Source organism: Tetrao urogallus, assembly GCF_951394365.1.
Source record: "Tetrao urogallus genome assembly, chromosome: 3".
In the NCBI taxonomy this organism is placed as follows: domain Eukaryota; kingdom Metazoa; phylum Chordata; class Aves; order Galliformes; family Phasianidae; genus Tetrao; species Tetrao urogallus.
Window position 1 is genome coordinate 49,901,890 of NC_136815.1, and position 23,317 is coordinate 49,925,206.

General features: G+C 39.9%; 1 protein-coding gene across 1 annotated transcript in view; it reads left to right on the top strand.

Annotated features, from left to right (window-relative positions):
- Window positions 1–23,317, top strand: part of RAB31 (RAB31, member RAS oncogene family) — a gene marked incomplete at both ends in the record, with an annotated part of 55,138 nt that overhangs the window by 27,257 nt on the left and 4,564 nt on the right. Inside the window, 4 exons of the mRNA XM_079533498.1 lie at window positions 1,298–1,379; window positions 12,214–12,285; window positions 13,680–13,786; window positions 17,843–17,952. Coding sequence (XP_079389624.1) covers window positions 1,298–1,379; window positions 12,214–12,285; window positions 13,680–13,786; window positions 17,843–17,952 — 371 coding nt within the window. The remainder of the gene's footprint in view (window positions 1–1,297; window positions 1,380–12,213; window positions 12,286–13,679; window positions 13,787–17,842; window positions 17,953–23,317) is intronic.

Here is a 23,317-nt window from a genome sequence, read left to right on the forward strand (position 1 = left end):
TGCTAAGTAAATATCTTCTGCTCAAATTGATTGAAAAATCCCTTTAATTTTCATAGTTGCGATAACAGGAAAAGTATTTTTCTAGTTGAGGATTAAAATGAGATTAAAAGACTAGCTTGCATACACTAGGTAGTACTCATCTGTGTAGGACTGTGGATAAGCTTTTTGTTATTTTCTCTGAGTTAATCAGTTTGTTTTAAAGCATACAGTCCTTACAATCCATGATAGCTACTGAGGCTCTGAATTTGGTGTTTTTGAACTGTAAAATGTTGCTTAATACTTAGAGGAAAAAGGGTGATATCTGAAATTGCACATCCTGAAAATAACCAAAGTAAATGCTGCTGCTGTTGTTATTCTTGTTTTCCTTACTTAATATTTCTGTATGAAATGCAGCATTGTCAAATTCAAGGAATTTGCAGGTGGCTGTAGAGGCAAACTCTTGTATATCATTCTCAGAGATGTTTTGTTCAGTCCTATGTCGTTTGATGTACTTCAGTGCTTTTGTAATGACAGTGCATTGTATCTAATGCATCTTTATGAGCTGAGGAAAGATGTTTCCACAGCAGAAATTGCTCAGTCAAGTCTAGATAGGATGGGGGCAGAGGAATCTACTGGTTTGGCAGTCTCTTCTGGCCAGCTTTCAATTCAAATGCTGAAATACAGGAAAAGCATATTAAAAAAAAAAAACAACGTTAATCTTGTTTCCTAAAAGAAGAAAAATCACACTGAAACCATAGGCAAATCATATTTCCTACAAAAAAAAAAAAAAAAAAAAAAGGAAGCAGCTTCAGAGATTTTTCCCTGAAGTGGGGGAAAGCTTTTTTGAATTTGTTACCATGTGTATTTCAGCAGGTGGCTTGTCTGTTCCCTAGTGCTTAAATCACCTGTGCACATGGCTAGCCTCCTAGATTTGACTGAAAATTTGTGTATTTCTTGCCTGATGTGATGCTGACTGCTGTTCTCAGGTCTGTATCACCAAGATGGAGACAGATGGCATCAGGGGTTGAGTGAGAATGGAAGGAGCATTTGTGTTCCCGTGCCAATGCACGTGAGCCCTCTGAATCTCAGGGGCATTCTGCTTTTTAAAAAATACAAATAAAGGTATTGTATACTTAATCTGGCAAAGGGAGCCTTTCACTTCTGTAGGTGTTTTATGAAGGTTTTAGCGTTTCCCTGCGTGTAGTCTAACAAAGCAGAACTGGCTGAAGTCGGTGGCTTTTTGCTGTCACTTATGTTACAAATTTCTATTGCTTTCTGCTCTTAGCTGTAAATGATATCTGGCTCCTCTTCTTTTCAGAGCATCCTTCATGACTAAAACTGTGCCTTGTGGGAATGAGCTTCATAAATTTCTGATCTGGGATACAGCTGGTCAGGAGCGGGTAAGTATTACTCTGCAGTGCATGTTTGTTATCCTGATCTCTTTAATGCATTTGTGCACTTTTATTTTTAATAAAAAGTTCCTCTTCAGAAGACTTTGCAAGTGTGTATCTGCTGAATCTTTGCAAGTCTCTGCAAAGCAGACAGTTGTCAACTGCTATTAAATATGTTCCCATTTCACATCTGGGGAAAGTACAGAGGCAAACTCACTGTACATCAGACCTAAAAGGAAGCTGTGGATTTCAGCTCAGGTATCATGATCAAGCTATGTGGATGTTGCCCATGTCCATGCTGTGATCATTTAAGGCAGCCTTGCTGTGGCTTAGACCATGCCTGAGAAATGGGCAATCCCTCTGTTGTATTCCCCAGCTCCTGTGTGGCAGCTTTCATGAATAATGGAAAGTGCTTGGCTGAGCTAGCACTGACTCCAAGGCTGTCCTTACTGGGGTGCTGAAGGTAGGCACAGATCGTGTCTGCTGATGGTTTTGAAACTAGCACTGGCATCCTGAACCACATCGGATTTGCATCTCCATTGTTTGTGGGTGTTTTTTTTTAATTTTGGTCAAGTGAATTGCTTAAATTAAATAGCTTTTCCTTTGGCTTTTCAAAAAAGCCATGATTGAATTCTTGGGCAATCATTCACATTGATTGTATATATGGCTGTCTGGTCTTTTGTTTCTTTTAATAGGATTAATGACAGTGGTATTTAATTAAAGGCTGGCTGTAGAGTTCTCTTAATATATGGCCACATTTGACTTGAGAGATTTGAAAGATACGGAAAAATATGTATTTTGAAAGATATTTGAAAACATGCTTTGAACTTTCTTATGAAATTACACGGTTTCTGTTCTTAGAAAAATGTAGCTGTGCTCATGGTAGGGTGAGGTAAAGGGAGATGCTTGTACAAACTGCAGTGTCAGTGTGCTGTATCATGCTGTGTTCTCCGAACCTGGCACTTGAATTGCAGACAATAAAGGTTCTTGCAACTAAATGCAGGAAATGCTTTTGTTTACAGTGTGTAGCATAACATGAAATGTGCCTGGTGAAATCTGTTGACTCTTAGCATTTTGGTATGTTATATATGATGGGAACAGGGATCAATTAACAGCATCATCTGTTCCCTTGAACCTTATTTGTTCCATTTCTTTATGGCCTGGAATTGAACTATGTATTGCAAGAGTGTGTGTTCAGGTTTTTTTCCCATGGTTTGTCTTTGCTTATTCTTCCTCTGTCTTCTCTTTGCTGCCCCACTTTTTTTTTTTTTTTTTTTCTTTTTCTCCCTTGCAGTTCTTTGGCCCAGAAATGTAGAATCATAGAATATCCTGACTTGGAAGGGATTCTCAAGATTAATTGAGTCCAATTCCTGGCTCCCCATAGACTACCCAAAATTAAACCCTGTGTCTGAAGGCAGTATCCAATGGTCCTTGGACTCCAGCAGCTCAGTGCCACAACCACTGCCCTGGGGTAGCCTGTTCCATGCCCACCACCTTCCAGCGAAAAATCTTTTCCTAACCTCCAACCTGACCCTTCCCTGACAGGGTCCTGTCACTGTCACCAGTCTCTGCAGGACCCCACTAATGACTGGCCACCTGCCTGATGTAACTCCGTTTACTGTAACTCTCTGAGTTCATCACATTACGTACTTTGTGTAAAACTTGGTTATTGAAATTTAGTTATAAATATTAAGTCTATGTGAGAAAGATAGGGACTCTTAAAGTACGTCAAAAATATTAGTTTTTTTAAGTAGATGAATGATAATAAGTAGTATTTATGAAACTAATTAATACATCATTTGAGTCAGGAAATCTGTGACTGATCTCTGACTCTTGGATATGAGATCTGTCCTTCCTATCCAGTCCCTTATGTTTCCTTTTCTTTTTTTTTCTTTTTTTTTTTTTGAACATCTGCTTTCCTTTTCTTTCTTCAATGATGAGCAGTGACAACCAGAAATATATTTAAATATATTGCAGATAAGTTATGTTGAGAGTTTTCATGCGTAATAATGAATAGTAACCTCTGTCTCTTTCATTTTCACAATGTATTCCCGAACCCTGTACTAGGGTTCTTGAAATCCAGGGTAATAAATGATGTTGGGTGTTGAGTGCTTGTTACTAAGGCAGTTGAGTTTCCCAATTTGTCCATGTTGTCCTGGGTAGTTGTTCTGGAACATCACCATTTTACAAGTAAACATACAGTGCTTCTCAGTAGCTTATTGATTGTAATTTGAAACTCTCATTAGTTTTTCATCATCATTTTGGTCTTTCTGATCTCCTGTTCAGGAACACGTGTCACCTGCCGTATCAATTTATACCTAATGATCCTCTGAATAACAGCGTTGACCCAAGTTTCCAACCTACAACAGGCTGTCTTTCATAATGTGCTAATAAATGTATTCCAAGTGGTGTTTCTGCTTTGAGACCTGTTGTCCTTCCCTTGTTCTCTGTGGCTTTGTTGAGTGTGTATGTTCCAGCGATAAAGTCTGGGAGTTTCGTCAGTGCTCCTACTGATAACTCTGTTTAGAACTTCCTGCTCTTTGAACATTGCGTCCATTTGGCTTTGTTCTCCAAAGTGCAAGGCCAAGCATAGGACACACGCGTACTTGTTCTGGATGTGAGCACACTGTACTTCCCCCAGATGTGCCAGCTGTTGCTGTGTCTGCATGCTGTGCACCTCCTGGCCACCCTCTTGCAGTTGGAAGAACCTGGAAATTCACGTGGTCATGCTGAGGAAGCACAGACGAGAAAAAAGCAAGCTGGAAGTGCTCAGCACCCCCTTGAGGCATTAGATCAACTTTCAGATACCCATTTGTCACTTGTCGAGCCTTTAGAAGTGTTGGTCCCTATTGATTTTAAAAGCTCATGGTAATACCTGGGTTTATTCAAGAAACTGAATATACAGACTGACCAGTCAAAGCCTGGTCATGAACAGCAGGTAACTTTTAATTGGTGTGGATATTAGGTATCTACTTTTATTTCTTTTGTGTCAAGACGCTTAGAATCATAGGCAGAGTCAAGAATTGCCATTTTATGGGAGATGTTGAGCAGATATCATTCCTGCACAGTGATGTTAATACAGCAGAAAGTGGGAATCAAAAAAATTTGTGCTAGTGTTGATGGGAACGAATGCTCAGCACTGTTCCTAGAGGAGAGCTGAGGAGGGCACGTGGCTTTCCTGCAGCATTTTCTGTGGATAATAGGAATTGTAGTTGATAGGAAAAAAAGGAGAGAGCTTTTGCTAATCCTGTTATCTTGTTTTTTCTTTTCCTTTTCTTGGGTAAGCAGAGCCTTAAACAGTCAGCAGCCTAACAAAATCCCTCAGCCTGTCTGTGTCTAAGTGCTGGTCTCCGCAGACCTAGTTGAATGCTGTTGCTATGTTTTCAAATGAGCTCGCTTACTCTGTTTGCAGACTGTCACCTTCCCTCTGCCTTTCTGTTCTTCAGATGTCATTTTTTTTTTTCCCCCATCTTTTCCCTATCAGATTTAAATTGTTGATGTGGACTTCAGGAATTAAATTCATGACAATTACATTATTGTTAGCGAAGACTCCCTTCCTTAAGAAGGAACTCTTCACAAGTTAGCTAATGATGTTTTTATTAGCATATATTTTAGTTCATGATGCCCTAAGTAGCTTCTAATTACAGTGCTTTGTCTGAATACTTTGGGTGGCTGCCAGCTTTCCATTTTGCTAGCTGAGGAATACTACAGCAAATAGTTAGGGAGCCTGAGGGCTGTGTTTCTAGGGCAGGAAAATTTCTCTCTGTCCTTCAGATTTTCTGGGTCTGTTTTTGTTTTTGCTTTTTTTTTTTTTAAACTGCTCAGTTTCCAGGCACGGACTGGCAAAGATATCTGTAGCAATTCATAACCCTCTCTTTTGTGAGTGACAGTAGTTGCTCTGGTGATTTGAAGGCAGTGTCACAAGGTAAGATATGTGCGTGCTCCTTGATAGGAGAGCTGCTTTACCTCATTTTTCCTGAGCTGGAAATTAGACGTTGTAGTTAAATTGAGGTTGTGGATTTCTGCCCTTTAAAGAAAAGGAGAGGCAGGGTACCTTTCTGTTGGGACCACAAAATCATGAGAAATTGATTCAGCTCTGACATCCTGCTGAATCCTAGGAGGTCGTCTTTCCAGAAACAAAACCCTGGAGCTCAGTGTGTTGCTGGAGCTGGCCATGCTGTGTGGGCACAATCTCAGATGGGGACAGGTCAGCAGTTGTTAGCACCATGTGCCTTCCCAACCCAACACCAACCTTCTGGATGTTTCCACTGAAACCAAACTATTCTGAGAGGAGATTACAGCATGTGTCAGTGGTTTCAGTTACTTCTGTAGCAAAGGCATTACCTGAATTTTATTCTACAGCTTTATAGTGAGATGGTACTCTGCAGTGTGGAGATGATTATCCATCCCCTTGGTAAGCAACTGCCAGAGTGCTGTAAAGTTCAAAAGGTGATTTGGCAGTGCATGCGTGTAAGAGCACAAATGGCATTAGAACGAGTGAACAAATATATTAATTTTATCTTTTTTAGGATGAACATAAAGCAAGGTTAAGTTGGTGCATGCAGATGTATTTCTTAAGCTTCAACAATCTTGCATGTGTAGTCTGAGCACAAGCCATGGTTTCGGTGTGGTATCTTTGCATGTTGTGCTTAATGACTATAAACTTCTGAAGAGCTCAGCACAGCTCATTTCTGTGATGTGCTGTGATTTTTATTTTTATTTTTTTTTTGCTTTCTTGAAATATTTTCAAAAAAATTATCCTAAAATGTTGGCATTTTTCCCTCCTCACTTTTGGAGTTCTTAGATATCTAAGAAAATGCTCCTTCTTTTACTAAATCTTCATCAATTTAACTAGCAGGAAGACCAGGAGCTCAGGGGCAGACATATCTTATGTGACTTACTGAGCTTGCAAATCCTGAGATTTCTTGTATATCCTTACAGGGGTAGCATCTGACTGATGTATTTTTTTCCCTTTTTCTAGCCTTTGTGAAACGATGTGAGAAAACCTGTACGTTTTTAAGCTTTCTTCTCAGTCTTGAATCATGGCAGCAAAACCTACTCAAGGTTATAAAATGCCAAGTCATATCTGATAGTGGCATTCATGCATAACATTTTTCCAGTCACTCTTTGCCAGCTGAGAATGTCAGGAATTTTTTATCCCTCCTTTTGCTGCTGCTTGTGCAAGAAGCTTATGTTTCAGGATAATCTGTTTGACACTTATGGTTCGTTGCCTTTGCTTCTCTCCATACCTGGGATTTTCTGTTTTTTGGCAGATACTGCCTTGAAGATGATTTATAAAAAAAAAAAAAAAGGTATTTATAGGCATTTAATGCCTATAGATGTGTGCTGTTAATGGTGCACAGACTGCTGCAATGGGCATTGAGAGCAGCCAGGGAAATGGGGTCTTGGCCACTCAGCTGCATGTATGTAATTGTAATCAAAGAGGAGCTTCTCAAAAATGGGAATGAAATCTAGTCAAATGATTGTAGCAGTTTTGTGCTGATACCTACCTGCAGATGCTTGAGAGGAGCGTGTGGGAAATACAGTCTAAATTCAGCCCTTAATGTGAGGTGTGCAGTACCTGTAGAGCACTGGTTCTGCTTGTGCTGTATGTCCTTACCCTTATGGCTACGCAGAAGGGCAAAATTGTAATCCTTTTACAGCAAGAGCAAGTGATGCTCTTTACAGACCAGCATGCAATCCAGAGGAGAGGCTGAGCATTTTCTGTTTGTCTTTTTCTTTTTTTATTTGTAGAGTTTGGAGGAGACAGCCTGGTGTGGCAGTGAGCCAGCGCTGGGATGTAGCGCTCCTGGATGATGCAAAGAGCTGCAGATGTGAATTATTGCTCTTTGGTGTTCCTGGCAGACTGAGTGAAGCCAAGCTGTCTTCAGCAGATTTGTCAGCCTTGTTATAAATAGGCAGGAACAGTAGTGTTTTTTTTTTTATTTTTTCCCCATATATATACGTTTGGCCTCTTTTTTTCTTTCTAAACCAACATTACACAAGACATGGTTAAGAGACTTTCACTGCCAGAGCTTGGGTGTGATTTATGTTATGCTCCCTTTGTAATTTTTCTTCTAAGTGTTCCAATATAGATACTTTGTGGGTTTTTCTTCTTCCCCATTCTGTGCAGTTAGCACAGCAGAAATGTAAAAAGCATTTCCTAAAACCAAATATACCCTTTTCCACAGTGAGATACACAGGAAATACAAAGCAGAAGGGCTTTCATGGAAAAAGTCACTGAGCTTTTAACTAGGTGATGAATTCCTTAATACCTTCTTGCTTCTGTTTTCTGCCCTTTGCAAGTACTTCAGTGAGATGGCTGGATCTGGCGTTGCAATATCTCCCCAAACTCCTGGAGCTTGGTTATGCAGAACTTGCATTTGCATCGCTTAAAGCTGAATTCATGGTGCAGGGCTGCTAATCTCTAGTCAGATTCTGAGAGAAAAAGGGACCTGATTTTAGAGGAAATTTCATAACGCACGCTTAGCCTCATAGCTTCTTCCTTACAGAGGGAAGGTGGTGGACCACAAGTGCAAAGGGAGTGCATTGGTAGAGAACAGTGTGAATGCAAAGGTGCTCTGGTACCAGCTGAGCTTCTCGTTAATATTTCTGTGACTCGCTCTAAGGGGAGGAGTCATAAAGACTGTCCAGAACTACTCAAGTTATGAATTTTGTTCTTTGGTATGTATATGGTAAAATAGGTTCCTTGCTTATATTTTGAATGGCCCATTTATCCTGGTTACAGCTGTTGAATTGGAACATGCCTCTACAATATGACTTTTATATTGGCAGCATCAGTGACCTCACCCTCACCAGTTGTTACTGAACCCTACAAGAGTTTTTCAAGCTACTGTGTGACAGATCAGTATTTCCTGTGTGCTACCTTGACACTCTGGTGCAAATTGGCAACTTTTTTGTGGTTGCTAATTGAGAGGTACAGGACTTCTAAATTTCCCTGTTGGGTGAGCTACTAAGGATAGTTTGGTCATCGTAGAGACAGGAGGTATTCCCAGTGCCCAACAGGGATGCTGGCATTCGATCTTGCCTTCTTTGCGTACCTCGTCTTTGGACCAAAAGAGCCTGGTTTAAAGGACTGGCAAAGCAAAATACTGCTCAGAATTGATCTTTCAGATAAAGGGAAGTGTTGATGCTTGAATTCTTGAATTTTAGTCATTCGAGCTAGGTATTCGGAATTTGAGTAGTTGCAGCCCTCAGCTTTCAGATGGCTCTTCTTGAGAAGCAGAGTTGTTCTCGTTCCAAATCCTGAACTGATCCTGTTTCTCTCAATTTTCTTGGGACTTTCTGGATACAGAAATATCGAGCTATAAAATCAAGGTTATAGACATTGTAATTTTCTACTATGAAAGCTGATCTCATGAGATTTAATTTTGTGGGCTGCTTTTTTGCGTGACACTTGTTTTGGGGCTTCTGTCCCACATTTGGTCCTTGGCAGGTAAGAAATGTGCACATTAGTATTTTGTATCTCTTGAATTAATTTTGTGTGACTTTTTTTTTTTTTTTTTCTTCAGGTAATTAGGCCAGAAAAACGTTCAAGACGACTTTGCTTTTGGGCAGTGAAACTAAAAAAAGAAAGGGTATCAGGGAAGCATTCAATGAACCTGGTTATTTGCTTCTTATTTTTACTGCTTTGTTTGTAACCTTTGAAAATTCGTGCTGATAAAACACGTTTGTTAAGAGAACTTCATGTTAGTTGATCAAAATGATCCCCAGTTGCAAATTTTTCAGTGCCTGTTGATTTATTCAGTGCTGCAAATATCATTTTTCTTCTTTTATTGAGAGCACAGTGATTCGTTATGACTGGGACACAATATATCATGATACTTATTATTAGACTGTATGAAAGTAATCACAAAGAGGATATAATTTTTGTTGTATTTGATAGGTAATCTGTGCTGTAATAACTGATGCTAGCTGTTTCTAGTGTACCGTGTTGTTGTTTTTTTTCTCACAGACTTCAAGAATTTGCATTAAGGTGCATTGAAATACCATTTTTGGTCACTTTTTCCAATGTAAAATCTGAGATACTGAGCGTGAAGTTTATCCAAATAGGAATATGAGCTTTTATCCTGAATGAAATCAATAATAACATTTAAAACAAAACAAAAACCAAAACTGTCCAAATATGGATGATGTATTTTCTCTTCTAGCTATACCTTATAGCTAGATTCTTACCATAAAATAATGAAAGAGGAAATAACTATCCTGCTGGCTGAGCAAGTAAATAGATTTTCAGCACTGTAGGGCAGGGAAGTCACACCTTCTTTACCACCAGCTCTACTGAACCTCAGGGCCTTTCATAGGCAATTGCCTTTCTGAACTCTCATGCTGTTGTTTTGCCCACCCTCTTTGCAAGCTTGTAAGGAGCTGGAATATTTGAACAGGTTACTTTGTCTTAAACAGCAGAGGAACTGCATTCCTTCTGTGTGCTGCACCTCTGCGTGCCAGTTTCTGTTTCTTGACATAAGGAAGGGCTCAGCTGACTTAATCTGGTCTTGCTGCTACTGGAATGCAACACGATGTTAAGTGATTAATTAATCTCCCAAAAGGTTTCAAAAGAGGCTTTTCTTGTTTCTGCTTTTTACCTTCTTGTTATATTAGGGACATAGGTTAGTGGGCATGGTGGTGGTGGGTCAGTGGTTGGACTAAATGATTTTACTGGTCTTTTCCAAACTTCATATGATTCTGTGATTATAGGAGGAAAAGAAGAATGAGTCTGATTGTGGAAATAGACTGTACCTACGGAGAGCACAAAGCAGATTTGCAAGCATAGAACTGAGTGTGACCTAAACCAGTGCCAATCTGTCTTCTAGTGCTCCTGTCCTTCCTCCTTTTTTTTCTGCCACGCTTTTTTGTGTCAGGCTGGGGTTTACCTAATGCACAACAAACCGGTTTAGGAACCCAACTTATTCCTACCAAAAAATTGCTAGGTTGCATCTTGGTTCCATTTAAAATGTACTTGTCCAGAATCTAGTGAAAGATGCCTGCTTTTCTGCATGTTTTGTAAATTTCTAGGGCTAACACTGGTAATATTCTTCAATGAAACAGTTATTATGAGAAGTGTTCTTGTCACCCGTTCAGAAGAAAACGGGCTGAAATTCCCAAGGAGTGGTGCAGCTTCGCAATGTGTACCTTCTGGGCCAGTGCTGGAGGAATCTGAAGCACGGGATCTTAACTGCACGGCTCCTGCAAAGTGTGATTACTGCTCTCTGAGAGCCCTTTGTGAATTTGTGAATACCTTGTCGCCTAGATTAAAAACACATCCATGTGTGTTGGAAATATGTAATGTGACATTTTTTTCTCCCCCAGAAGTTTACAGCTGGGATCTATGTGCGGTGGAACATGAGATTTAACTCCCACAGTTAAGCTCCCTACTTTTCAGGGAACTTCAGTACGATACACTGGAGATTTCTGTAGTGATTTGGAGGTATAAAAATTCTGGAAAGCACCTACTGCATTAAGTTTGTAAGGAGTGATGCTACTGTGAATCTAAAAGCTCAGCAGAGGGGCATCTACCCAACTCCCTCAAGATCTTGGCTGATCCCTTTCCTTTAGACCTGGCTTCTTGATGGATTCCTCTCTTCTTTTCTCAGCCCCCTTTCCTGCTCTTTTCTCATATTAATGAATGATTCCACCTGCATTGCTCCCCAATGCATTTCAGCCCTTGGCCATCTGTCACGCTCTCTGTTCTCATGTCCTTTCTCTTGGTAAGGGAAGGCACTGACCTTGGGCTGGGAGTGTGGTCTGTGAACAGCTTACACGCTGACAAATGGCCTGGTCTCAGATTCTTACAAATAACTTGCTTCTTCTGTTGTGTGTGAAACAGCATGAAACATGGCACTTGTGTTCCTTGGCTATGCAGGTCTAAGTGCTCAGCCTGGAGCTACAGTTTTAAGAGGTTTGTGGCAGATGGATCTGTGCAAAGGCACTGGGAGACATACCTTGCCCTAATAACACAGCTGATGTAGGAGCTGGCCTCAGTCACTGGCTGCAGTTTTGTATGCAGCTCCTATGGATCCCTTTCTTTACACACAGAAGTCTTCAATGTAGCTCTGTGAGCCCAAATGTGTTTTCTGAGACGGCTTATTTTTGCTTTACTGAAGAATAGCTTTAGGTGAATCAGCAGTAAAACTTCTTGACTTCCTTTCTCTGTATAATTATGAGCTGGAATTCTATATCAGCTGCTTAGTCATGGTCAATTATGAAAATTACAGTGTTCATTGGCAAGCTGTTGATACAGTAATATTTATTGCTTTTTTTTTTTTTTTTTTTTTGGAAGGATGTCTGACTTGGAAAAAAAAGCTGAGGAGTAACATCAGCTTCAAATGGCAGGAACCCATGTTTTTCACACTGCTATGGGATAACTAAGCGTGGCTGGTCATTTATCTGATTTTTGCAGTGTTATTGTAAGCCTCAACCCCAAGCTGAATTCAGCCTGTTAAAAATTGAGAGCAAAACATTGGGCCTTGCCAGTGTATGGGGTATGTGTGCTGTCGGGTGAGGCCTGCAAAAGTAGGGGATTTTCGTGTCAAAGCTTCTCCTCAGTCTGTGCACTGTAATGGAAAAGATGCATAGAGCCTATAGTGCTGTTCACATAAATCCAGCAGGATGAAGAGCATCAGGAGAAAAAGGAGGACTGACTCATAAATTCAGTGGGATTTAAGGAAAATTAGAGACTGGCAACCGCTACAGAGGACTGTAGTGGGTGAAAGTCTGTAGTCCAGCTATTACTAGTCTTTGTGATTTGACAAAGTGTGATAATTCTGCTTTATTCATGGTGTTTTATTCTCTTTTTTTTTGGGGGGGGGGTATGTTTTAACAGTTTCATTCCTTGGCTCCAATGTACTACAGAGGCTCAGCAGCAGCAGTGATAGTTTATGATATCACCAAACAGGTAAGATTTCTGACACAGTTTTTGGTTATGATAACTTCTCTACTTGGGCAGCTCAAGTTGGGGATGAAACTCAAACCTTGAGAAGTAGTTACATGTTAATGCCAGCAGAGTTTATATGCTTCTGCAGTTTGTGCAGATCTGGACGGAGGTGTCTGCCTGCCTAAAGAAATAAACAGCAACTTCTGCTGTGATATTTAGACTTTGTCCAGATGAAAGTTTGGAGGCTGCATGTTGAAGTTTTATTTCCCTGTCTGCTTAGACAGGGAGATACCCTGTGATATTATTCCTTCCCATCATCTGTGGCTGAGAATGGTAGCTATTGTAGCACAGTGGCACTTCTCCCCTTTGCTAATTTGCCAAGAAAAGATGAAAAATGAATTAAGCTTGATTGACACTTATTTGTAACTCATGTCTGATGGTTGATCTTGCAGTGCGTTATAAGGATAGAGCTTAGTTTTATCAGCCTTTTTCCAAACATATGTGGAACAGCTCACAAACTAATGAGGGAAAAACAGAAGTGCAAAGGGGATCTGTATTTCATTTCTTGATGCTAGGTATTTCAGAGTACAACAGGTGTTTTTTCCCAAATGACTGATGGTTCTCTCCCTGCAGAGATGTTGATACAGCCCTCGCTGGTTTAGAGAGAACTTATATGTGCACATCTACTAGAGGGAAATGGATTTTAATATACCTAGAATCTCTGTTTGAATTTCAGTCATAATTTTAACCATGCATTAAAATCAATATTTCTAGGAACAAAAGTGATTTTAATGCTATTAGTTCATTTGAGTGCTGAAACAGGAAAACGTGCTAGGAAGAGGTAGGTGGAATCAGAAAGTGAATTTTGTACTTGGAGGAGAAAAAAAAAAGCAACAGCTGAATTGTCACCTGTCTCTTAGGATTACTAATGAGTAAATTGGGGTTTACCAGGTCATGGATTTAGAAGTGTAGAGGTGTGGGTAGGTGAAGGGCAGAAAAGGGTTTCTGGAAGCTTTCCTGGACAGTACTGAAAACATGTGATTGAGACAAGCCAAGGCAGAAGTTGAAATGAGACAAAGGAAGCTTACGTTAAAAATGGAGGAAATCAGATGATAAGCTTAAAAGAAGAGCTGTGGCAGTTTCTTCATCAAAGAATAATTAAGAAAAACATTCAGTACTGTGTGGGGGGGTGGGAGGGAGGAAAAGAACAAATTCAAGCAAGTATTAATTTGGGGCAATGTTATGACCTGAAGTTTGAAAAGCAGGCTATCTAGATCCAATAGTCATCTTTTGGGCGTTACGATCTATGAAATTATTATTGCATGAATACTGCCAAAGCTGTATTCGTCTGAATTGAAAAAGAAATTAGTAAATACATCAATGGCAACTAGGCTTTTATCATTTCTTTGACTTAGGATTCATTTCATACTTTGAAGAAATGGGTGAAAGAGCTAAAAGAACATGGTCCAGAAAACATTGTAATGGCCATCGCTGGAAATAAATGTGATCTTTCTGATATCAGGTAATGCATCCATTTTTGCTATTGCTTTGATTGTGGTGATTTTTATTTCAGTTTCTTCCTTCAGGTTACCAGCTTGCTTTGTTGTATGGTAGTGTATCATCTTGGTCAACTGTATGAAGTCTTTTCTTAAAGTTTTCCCACTAAAACTTTAAAGTTTTACTTTACAGTAACACTTTAACACTTTACAGTAGCACTTTAAAGTAAAGTGTTCCCACTAATGTGCAACTTCACCAGAAGCAGCTCAACTTGAATTATGCACTTTTAATTCCTTTTTTACTGTCCTTCTTCTGTATTTGTGGAATATACAGCCTCTAGCTGCTGAATCATTGAAGTGAAAAAATACCAAGGATAGTAAGTTTGGAGGTCATCACAAATGGCATTAATTGCAAATGCATCCACAGCCACCCAGTCCCTCCCTTTTGGTAGCAATTGCCATGGCAGTAAGCTTTAAAATACATTCCCCTCCAAACAGGACAATGTGGGAACATGAAGAAAAACTTGCATTGCAGAAATGTTGTGAGTCCTGTGGTTCCTCATGGAATGACTGTGATTTTTTTTTTTTTTCCCCAAAGTTTTTTTTCAACTGATCACCTTATTTGTGGCCTGTTTGGCCACTACAGCTCTTCCACGTGCAAAATGTCTTGGTGCTTGCAGGGTGCTCATTGTCCTCAATGAACTAACATTTCTTATTCATTTTGTTGATTCTCCCTGCCATAATTATGAAAAAATTTGAGTATTTTTTTTCATTTGTTATTTCCTCTGTATCACCTGTCTCTTTCTCTTTCAACAATTCATCCAGTGATGCCCATTTAAAAAGATTTTTGATGGACAGTTAGAGAGCAGAGTATCATATTGTACATATTCAGAGTTTTTTCCAGAACTCTGATGTCTGCAGTACATGCAGCTGTATCTGTTCTCTGGCTGCTTTATCTTAAAAGTGACTTCAATAAAAATGTCTATAGGCAAAATGTGTCACCGATTTATCACATTGTATTTCTGCTCATTGGAGATATGTCTTTGGTCACGGAATTTAAAAATGATTGTAGCACACAAAAACTGCTGTTTGCATGCGTTTTTGACATCTTTATTTGGCTTTGTGGAACTTCTGGCAGATGTTTTGTTGGGAATTAAAGAAACAGCTGCTTTACGAACAAACATAAATAGAACAAAAGAGGACTGGCTGACCGGGTTCCAGCTCATTTTTTTTCTGCCATCTCTATGACTGTGGGAGAAAGTATAAGGAAGGATGAATGGGAACAATAAGAAATGATTCTTTTCCTTTGGCAGAAGGCTGGCACTGTTTCTCATAATTATTGACCATGTTACTCTCCTCATTTAGAGCCTAAAAACTGCGTGTGATCTGCCAGATGGATTTAGGTCATTCAGGAGTCACGCTGCTTTTCTCAGTATTGTTAATAGGTTATCAGCAGTTCTTGGCATGCTACTAAAGTAAATTTCCTCCCCCCCACACTGAAGGATTTTCTATTGCTCAACAAACAATTTTATTAGTATAAATGTCTATCTTTGTTGTAATTACTGTTAAGTATTGTACTGTTCAATATTTGGTATGCTTTTAAGTAATAGTGATCTTCCTTCTGATGGGTCGTGGAAAAAGTTTCAAAGATGAGAGCTGAGAACTGAATGAAATGTTGCAAGAGTTGAAAATGTCTTTTGAGCATTACAGAAATCAGTAGTTGTAATGATAGTGTGATAGTATTTACTTCTATAAAAGTATGGTGCACCTTCCTAACAAATCATGCTCATGGGAAACTTCTGGGTCCTTCTGGGAGTTCAGCTGAATATCCTGCTTTGGTCTTCACTCTGCCCGTCTGGAGTATGTTTTTAATTCAGTAGCTATTTAGGATATCTCAATGAGAATTGAATCAACAGTACGTGTTGGAGAGAGCATAAAGTAAAATAATTGAGATCTTTTGTGCATTTCCTATGCATGAAGTAGAATCTCAGCCTTATTGACAGCCAGGCTGTGATAACTCCGCTTGTTGTATGCAGCAGTTCCATCATGGTAGCACGTTTACTGCCCATGTCCTTGGAAGTTTATAGACTTGCTTTAGAAATGTCATCATAGAATCATAGAAATACCAAGGTTGGAAAAGACCTTGAGATCACCTAGTCCAACCATCCACCAGTCACCAATAGCTCTCACTAAACCATGTCCCTCAACAAAATGTCCAAACGTTCCTCCAGGGTTCCACCACCTCCCTGGGCAGCCCATTCCAGTACCTGACCACTCTTTTGGGAAAGCAGTATTTCCTAACGTTCTGAAGATGTTAGGAAATACTGACAAGGCTGACGAGCCTTGAAGAAAGGGCTAACAAGTTTTGAGGCACTTCCTTGCTGCTGTTTTAATTTTTCCTGGAATTCTTAAGTTTGCTTTCTCATCCAAATTACAAGACTGCTGTATGACAGGAGAAATTTGCATTAAGAGTCTCTGGATTAATACACTGCTGTGGTGTGATGACGGTCTTGAAGCAAACTCCGCATATGCAGCAGGCAACAGTAAAGCTACACAAAGCACACATCATTTGATGTATGGAACAACTGGAAGAAAAATAATACTGGCAGCCTGGTGTTTCAGCATGCATTCATGTGTCAGCATTCACTTTCTGAGCAGTTGCTCAAAGATTGGAAGAGCAGTGGTTGCAGACAATAAAGGATGCAGTAAGAATCAGCTTTGCCAGCTGGCTCAAACAGATACAGCATCAGTATGGAGTTTGCTGTGTGTCTGAAGCAGAGATATTTTGTGTGTTGTAAACTGCATTTACTAACTCTTCGCATATGAAGTGGTGGCTGCAAAATAAGGACGTCTCACTGGTGATTTGAGAATGGTGCCACTTCTGTGACATGGCACAGATTGGTTTCTTTCCCATCAGCGTGCTGTATTCTTAAGTAGTTCTTGACAATGCATCTGAAATTAGTGGCTTTCATATTTCTTTCAGAATCCATATTACTTTCTTACGCATTTCAGGCACTTAGACCTATGATGCTAATACTGTTTTCTTTCATACTGTTACTATTTTCTTTCACAGCAGCCATACAATATATTGTCTGAGTGCTTGGTGAGGGCAGTGCTGCTGGCTGCTTGGGTCATCAGAGTTGCAGGTCTTTCTCTAGTGTTCAGTACTTATCAAGGTCAAGTTTAAAGGACAAACAAGTGTGATTGCTATTCAAGTTAACCCACTTTTTTTTTCAGGCATGAATTCAACAGTAGGTCAGCAAATCTGCAAGTCAGTCATCGGTGGAATTCTGATGTTTTAAGTTGGATTAACTGACAAAACAAGAACAAGATGACACTTCCTTGGCAGGGAAAAAGAACATTGTAATGCTTTTCCAACTAGGGCGTGTTTTGAGATTTCACTGCTTCACTACAGGAACCTTCAAACTTATTTAATGTATGGATAGTAGTGGACTGACAGCATTCAGCTGTAACACTTTTTAAGTGTGTTTCTGTAAGGAAAAGTTAGGTAGGCAGGCATCTGTGACAACCTGAGGTGTGAATCATAATAATGTCAAATATGTTTGAGAAATTAAATAGAGCATGAAAGTGGAGCTATTTTGGAAGATGATGGGGAAATAACTGTGCCCGGAGATATTTGATGCACTTTTAATCCACACTACTGATGTGATAATCTTGTTTGTAAGAACTCACTGCTATGAGTTCTTGAAAGGAATTGAGTACATGATCAAAATGGTTAATTAACAAAAATTTGAACAAGGAGCTGATTACCTTGCTAAGATTACTACATGACACGCTCAGGAAAAAAACAACCAGGGCTCTTTGATACAAATTATTTTGTAAAGTCCGTAAAGCCCTTTCATACCTTGGATCTAGCTATCTTGATTTATTTAGTTGTTACCAATGTGGGCCAAGGTGAAAGCAGAAACCACTGTTTATTGACACGTTTTATTCATTCTGAGGTAAACATTTGAGCAAATACAACTTGGAAACTAATATGTTTGTTTTTTTTTTTAAAATTTTTTTTTGATAAATTGCTTTTGTCTTTTTTTTTTTTTTTTTTTTTTTTTTTTTTTTTTTAGAGAGGTACCTATGAAGGATGCCAAAGAATATGCAGAATCTATAGGTGCAATTGTTGTTGAAACCAGTGCGAAGAATGCTGTTAACATTGAAGAACTCTTTCAAGGAATAAGTAAGTAAATTAACATGCAAAGGAGATGTAAATATTAATTTATTTGTAGTAGTAACTGTTAAGAGGGCTTCTGAAAATAGTCGTCTGTTTTGGTTCTGAAAGATTATTTACCATGGACATCAAGAAATGCACTGGGCCAGTAGTGTGACTGCTGTTTATACAGATGTAAACAAAGAGTAACTTTGAGTATTTTAGAGCAAAATATAGTACATATAGTAGATACAGGGTAAGCCTCTTCCTTTTTAAGTCTGTGTCTAAATCCTGAACTGGGGTCATATCTTCTGTGTCAGACCAAGTCTGATGTAGAGAAGATACTGTTGATCTTACCATCATGTTGATAAAAGCTTAAGCGTTAAAATATGTGCCTGGAAGGCGACGATAAGTAGAAAGTAGTCATTGCAGTGGAATCCATTTTAAAATGGTATTTTTCTCTCTGGATCTTTTAAACAAGATGAGGCTGACGTTTCTCACAAGGATCAGAAAAATGTCTTGTTAAGTTGTTCTAGGTATTCAACTTTTGATCTCTGGCTGGAACTGGGGGAGAATCACAGGACCTTGTGGGTTGGAAGGGACCTTGGAAGACCTTCAGTCCATTGTCTTGCTCAGAGTAGGCCTGCTAATGAATTCAGTACCAGATTGCTAGGATCTTTTCTCAGCTGGGCCCAAGAATAGAGGTTCCAAAGCCTTTCCAGGCAGCTGAGTACTTCAATAGTCTTCCAGTGGCATGCCACCTTCTCCCTTCTCAATACATATCAAGTCAGAACCTTCCCTGGTTCAATTCATGGCTGCTGCCACACCAGTCTGTCAACATTTTTCTTGTATCATGGTGCTCCAAACAGAATGTGTTACTTAACAGGCGTTACGCCATCTAGAAGGAGTTAACTGACGTGATCTATTGACTGCTGTTGGTATGGCTTGGGATGCTATTGGCCATTTTTGCTGCTAGGGTGCAGTGCTGGCTTGTGTTCAGCATACTGCCTGCCTTCAGGTTGTTTTTGGAAGAACATTACCCTGGGCAGCCAGTCCCTAACCTGCCTTTCAGCCAGGGGGTCTTCCTCCCCACTTGCAGGACTTGGTATTTGTCATTTCTGGATAACATAAGACTACGCCTGTTAGCCCACTCCTCCCTTCCTCCCTCCAGCCTAACACCTTCTGAACAGCAGCCCTGCCCTTAGGTGTATTGACTGCACTTCTGAGCTTGGTATCATTTGCAGTCTTGAAGTGCATGCATATTTTTTCCCCTTCAGGCTGCTAGTAGAATGTTATACTAGATACCTGAATTACTCCACTTGAAACTGGCTTGCAGGTAGATAGATACTGTTAAACAGCAACCTTCAAATCTGATGACTTTTCATGCAGCTAGTCTGCCTGTCTGGGCTGTAACATCCCAACCTGGGTGTATCAGCATGCTGTAGGATAAAATGTTGACAGACCTACTGTAGTCAAGATAGATGACATCTAATGCTCCCCTCAGTCATAATCAGCTTGCGTTATCTACTGTGTTTTGCCAGAGACACAGCCTGCTCGAGTATTGCTTTGCTTGTGTGGGTTGTATTTGAAACAGTTAATGGAAACTGATATTCCTAGAGTACACTACCTTTGTCTTACCTCCTTCTAAAAAGTATGAATGTGTAACATGGCTATCTGGAGGAAGCAGTTCTTCCTTGAGATAGTCTACTCTGATTACCTGTGTCTGATGTTTGTGAATGTTCTACTGGAGTAACTCATCCTTGCCACATAATTAGCTAATTAGTTTCTGTCTTTGATAGGCAGCGCTGCATCTGGCAGTGTGTGCTGCCCCGAATAATGGATATATTAGATGAGGAAAATCAGCTAAATTGAATTTAGTATGAACTAGATAAGCAGGCAAGTGCATTTAATACCACAGGCAATTATTTCTATATATAGAAATATTAGGTCTCAGTGAATGTACTCATGACCTTATCAAGTGCTCAAAGGAAAGAAAAGAAGATTTAGTAGTATGTGTTTACAGAAATGCAGTGAAAACCATGTGAAAAGTACTCAAATTGTGAGAGAATGACTTACTATAATAAAGACTGGGAAAAGGGTATGGATAACTTTCTGACCTGTGAGCAGTCTGCAACTTCCAAAAAAAAAAATCTCACTTTGGCCCAAAAATTGCACCTCAGAATTCATGTTTCCTGTACATAAAGTCTCCTAGTGGCCACATCTCCAACCCTGCTGACAGTCTTATTCATGTAGTGTCATATAGGTTGTACTTTGGCTCTGTTTTCACATTACCTGGGAGCTTGTGCCTTTATCATTGTCTTTCTGCGGAAGGTCGAGGTGCAGCTCCCCAGCCTCTTGGCAAAGAGGCAGCAGTACTCACAGTGGCTTTTGTAGGTAGACTCTCTTTACATATTGCTTGTTTTGCAGCCTAGATTTAAGAGGAGATTCCATTGCGTGTGGAGTGCTCCTCCATTTAAAAAATCTTCAAGAAACAGTTGCAGAGAACGGACTACAGTTTGATGCTTTATCTAAAAAGTTACCTCCTGCTTGCTTCTGCTTTTATTTTCCAAGGATTTCGGGGGTTGGACTCTGTCTTTAGAGATCCCTTCCAACCCCTACAGTTCTGTGATTCTGTGATGTTCTAATCATTTCTCCTTCCTGGAGTGGCTGACAACTGTCTCTTTTCTAGGGAAAACACTGTGAATGGGGCAAAATAGTATAACAGGTAAAAATTACATAATAGAATCATTAAGGTTGGAAAACACTGAACTGCATAACAGAGTGCAGCTTCAGGCTGTGTGTTGTACCTCTGTTTTCCAATGCAAGCCAGGCAACTTAACTTGACTCACATTTAGCAGCACCTTGGCTGGAGGCTTGCTGTGGTTGTAAAATGTCACCTGGCTGCTTATTTCTCTGTAAACAAGAAAAGAATGTCATTACTACAGCCGTATGTATATTTCCTGCTTGGACTGAATTTTTCAAATATCTTTTTGAAAGGTTTTGACATCAAAAAGGCTTGAGATACAATGGATTTCTTTTCCATGCATTCCTGTAGTTCTGTTGGTTTTGTTACTTTTTTTTAATAGGTAAGTGTCTATGCAAGTAATTAATAGGTTTTTTTTGTTCCCAGCCTCAGGAGAATTGTAGTCCCAGCAACTTCTGGGATCTTGTCACTGGCATAGACTCCAGCAATGGCAAAACTGCCAGGAATGCATTTTAAAGTATTGGTAAAGCTGTGAAAGTTCACTGAGTCATTCTAGGTCTGTGTTGTCCCTTCTGTTTATGGAGTTTTAATACTTTGACCGCTGATTGTGCCTGTGAAGGCAGCTTATGCATCTGGTTTTAAATGACTAAACAAGCTTCCCCGGGTGTACTGTAATTTAGTAGCAATCACGCCCTCATAATTCTCAGGCACCCGCTCATTTAACAAATAAAATAAGCCTCAGTTACATTATTCAAGCCTTGTACACACCCAGCTGTTTCTCTTTGGTGTGTGCATATTGCCTGTTATCTGAGCATGGAGCTGCCCCAGATAAGAAGCAGAGGATTGCACAAAGCCAACCCCCGTATGTGGCAGAGCTGAGGCCGTGCCTCCTGGGTTAACAACCCTCTGCCTCCACAGGGCCAAAGGTAAGCAGGTACGGGGCAGTAGGCTGCTGGAGGATGCCTACCAAATAAAATATGTAATAAACATGAGCTTAGACAGCAAATAAATGCTGAGTGCACGTTGTTTCTTGAAGTCTGACAAATACTGAGGGCTGCTGCCCTACCAGAGGGAGGTTGAAGCATTTCTACATCTTCTGTGAAGTGCAAGAAAGGTGTTGAGGAATGATAATCAGGGTCACTCTGCAGAGAGCTTGTGAAGAGCTGTTACAGCATTTGGCCTTACTGATGCTACTACAAGAGAATGAGGCCAGCTGCTGTTTAACAGTCTGTGTAAGAAAGCTCTCCCTAAACTAGGCTCACTAATTAGAGCGGGAGTTTCTGTCTCCAGATACAAGCTTTCATGTGGTAAATGCTCAGTTACAAATACATTAAGCTATTGACTTTCAGATGCCTTGCCAGCAGCAGGTAACTCAAATATTCATTTCCTAGAAGTACTGGGAGATTAAATCCTGGAAGTTTTTTGTTTTGGTTTTCAGTTTATCCCGTTATCTATTCAACAAACTGCAGAGGAGTGTGTGAAATGTCTCTGTGGGACAGTGTGGATCCCCTCCAGCAGGCAATTGATGTTTGCCCTGAACTCAAATGGCTTCACCATGAGTGGGTTTGCAGGTGGACAATTTGAGAGCTTGGTGTGGCTTTTGTCCAGTTGTCTGCTGATTTGCAGATATCTGTGAGCTACTTTAGGGAGGTCTGTAACAGGCATCTTAAGCAGATCAAGTCCACTGACACTACAAGGCAATTCATGTGCCACTTCTGGCCTGTGATTTGCTATGAGCCCAACCTCATAACTGAATATTTTTGTTTGAAGTGGGGGGGGTGTTAATGTTTTGAATAGGATGGAAAAGCATTGCCCTAACTTACCTACATTTGAAATTGTAGCCTTTACACTTTATGCTTGCTGTTTTCAAGGATCATTTCTCATCTTGCTTTCCAATTTTTAATTAGCGAAGCAAAATTTTCTCACCTTTGGACTACTCTAAATTTGTGAGGTCATGGTTTTCCTCTGACAGTAGGAGAACTCTTCTACGTGAACCAGAACAGCTCAGTGTTAATTAGCTCATATCAAGATGGGAAGTCTGTGTAATCAAAGCCATTAGGCATTCTGTTATTTACTTGGATGCATTTAAAATCTGTCATTTTTCTGTGTGTTTTGATTATGTGAGCAAAGTGTGACTGTACTGCTGTTCACCTGGCAAAAACTTCGATGTTGCAATTGTGTGCTTTTGCTTAGAGGATTTTTTGTTGTTGGAAATGCTAGAAGTACTAAAATAATTGCAATGTAACTGTTTAATTATGCAATATCCTTTTATCGTAAATGTGTTACCTTGCATGAAAATTTAGTACATGAAGTAAACAGCAGTCAGCTGTCAACTGGGGGAATTTGCTTCACTGGAGGTATGGAGAGGAAAAGGAAAAGAGACTGACTGCTGAGCCAAACTTTATAACCCACTTTGGAGATATAAGGAAATTCTAAAGTACCTGTGAAACTGGTTTCAGAGGATGAAAGGGTTTGGGGAGATAAGGAGTGTGACTGTCCTAAGTCCCACAAGTTCACAAAAGGTCATACATGCAAATGCCCAACATGTTGGGTAAGATGTGCCTGCTTCATCCTGTAATGCCTTCTCTGATGGCTGTGCTTCGTAATGTGGGTTACAGAAAGCAACACTTTGCAGTTCAAAATGATACACAAAATGTGATACAGCTAGCATTTTTAGGAAGGGATTTTGGC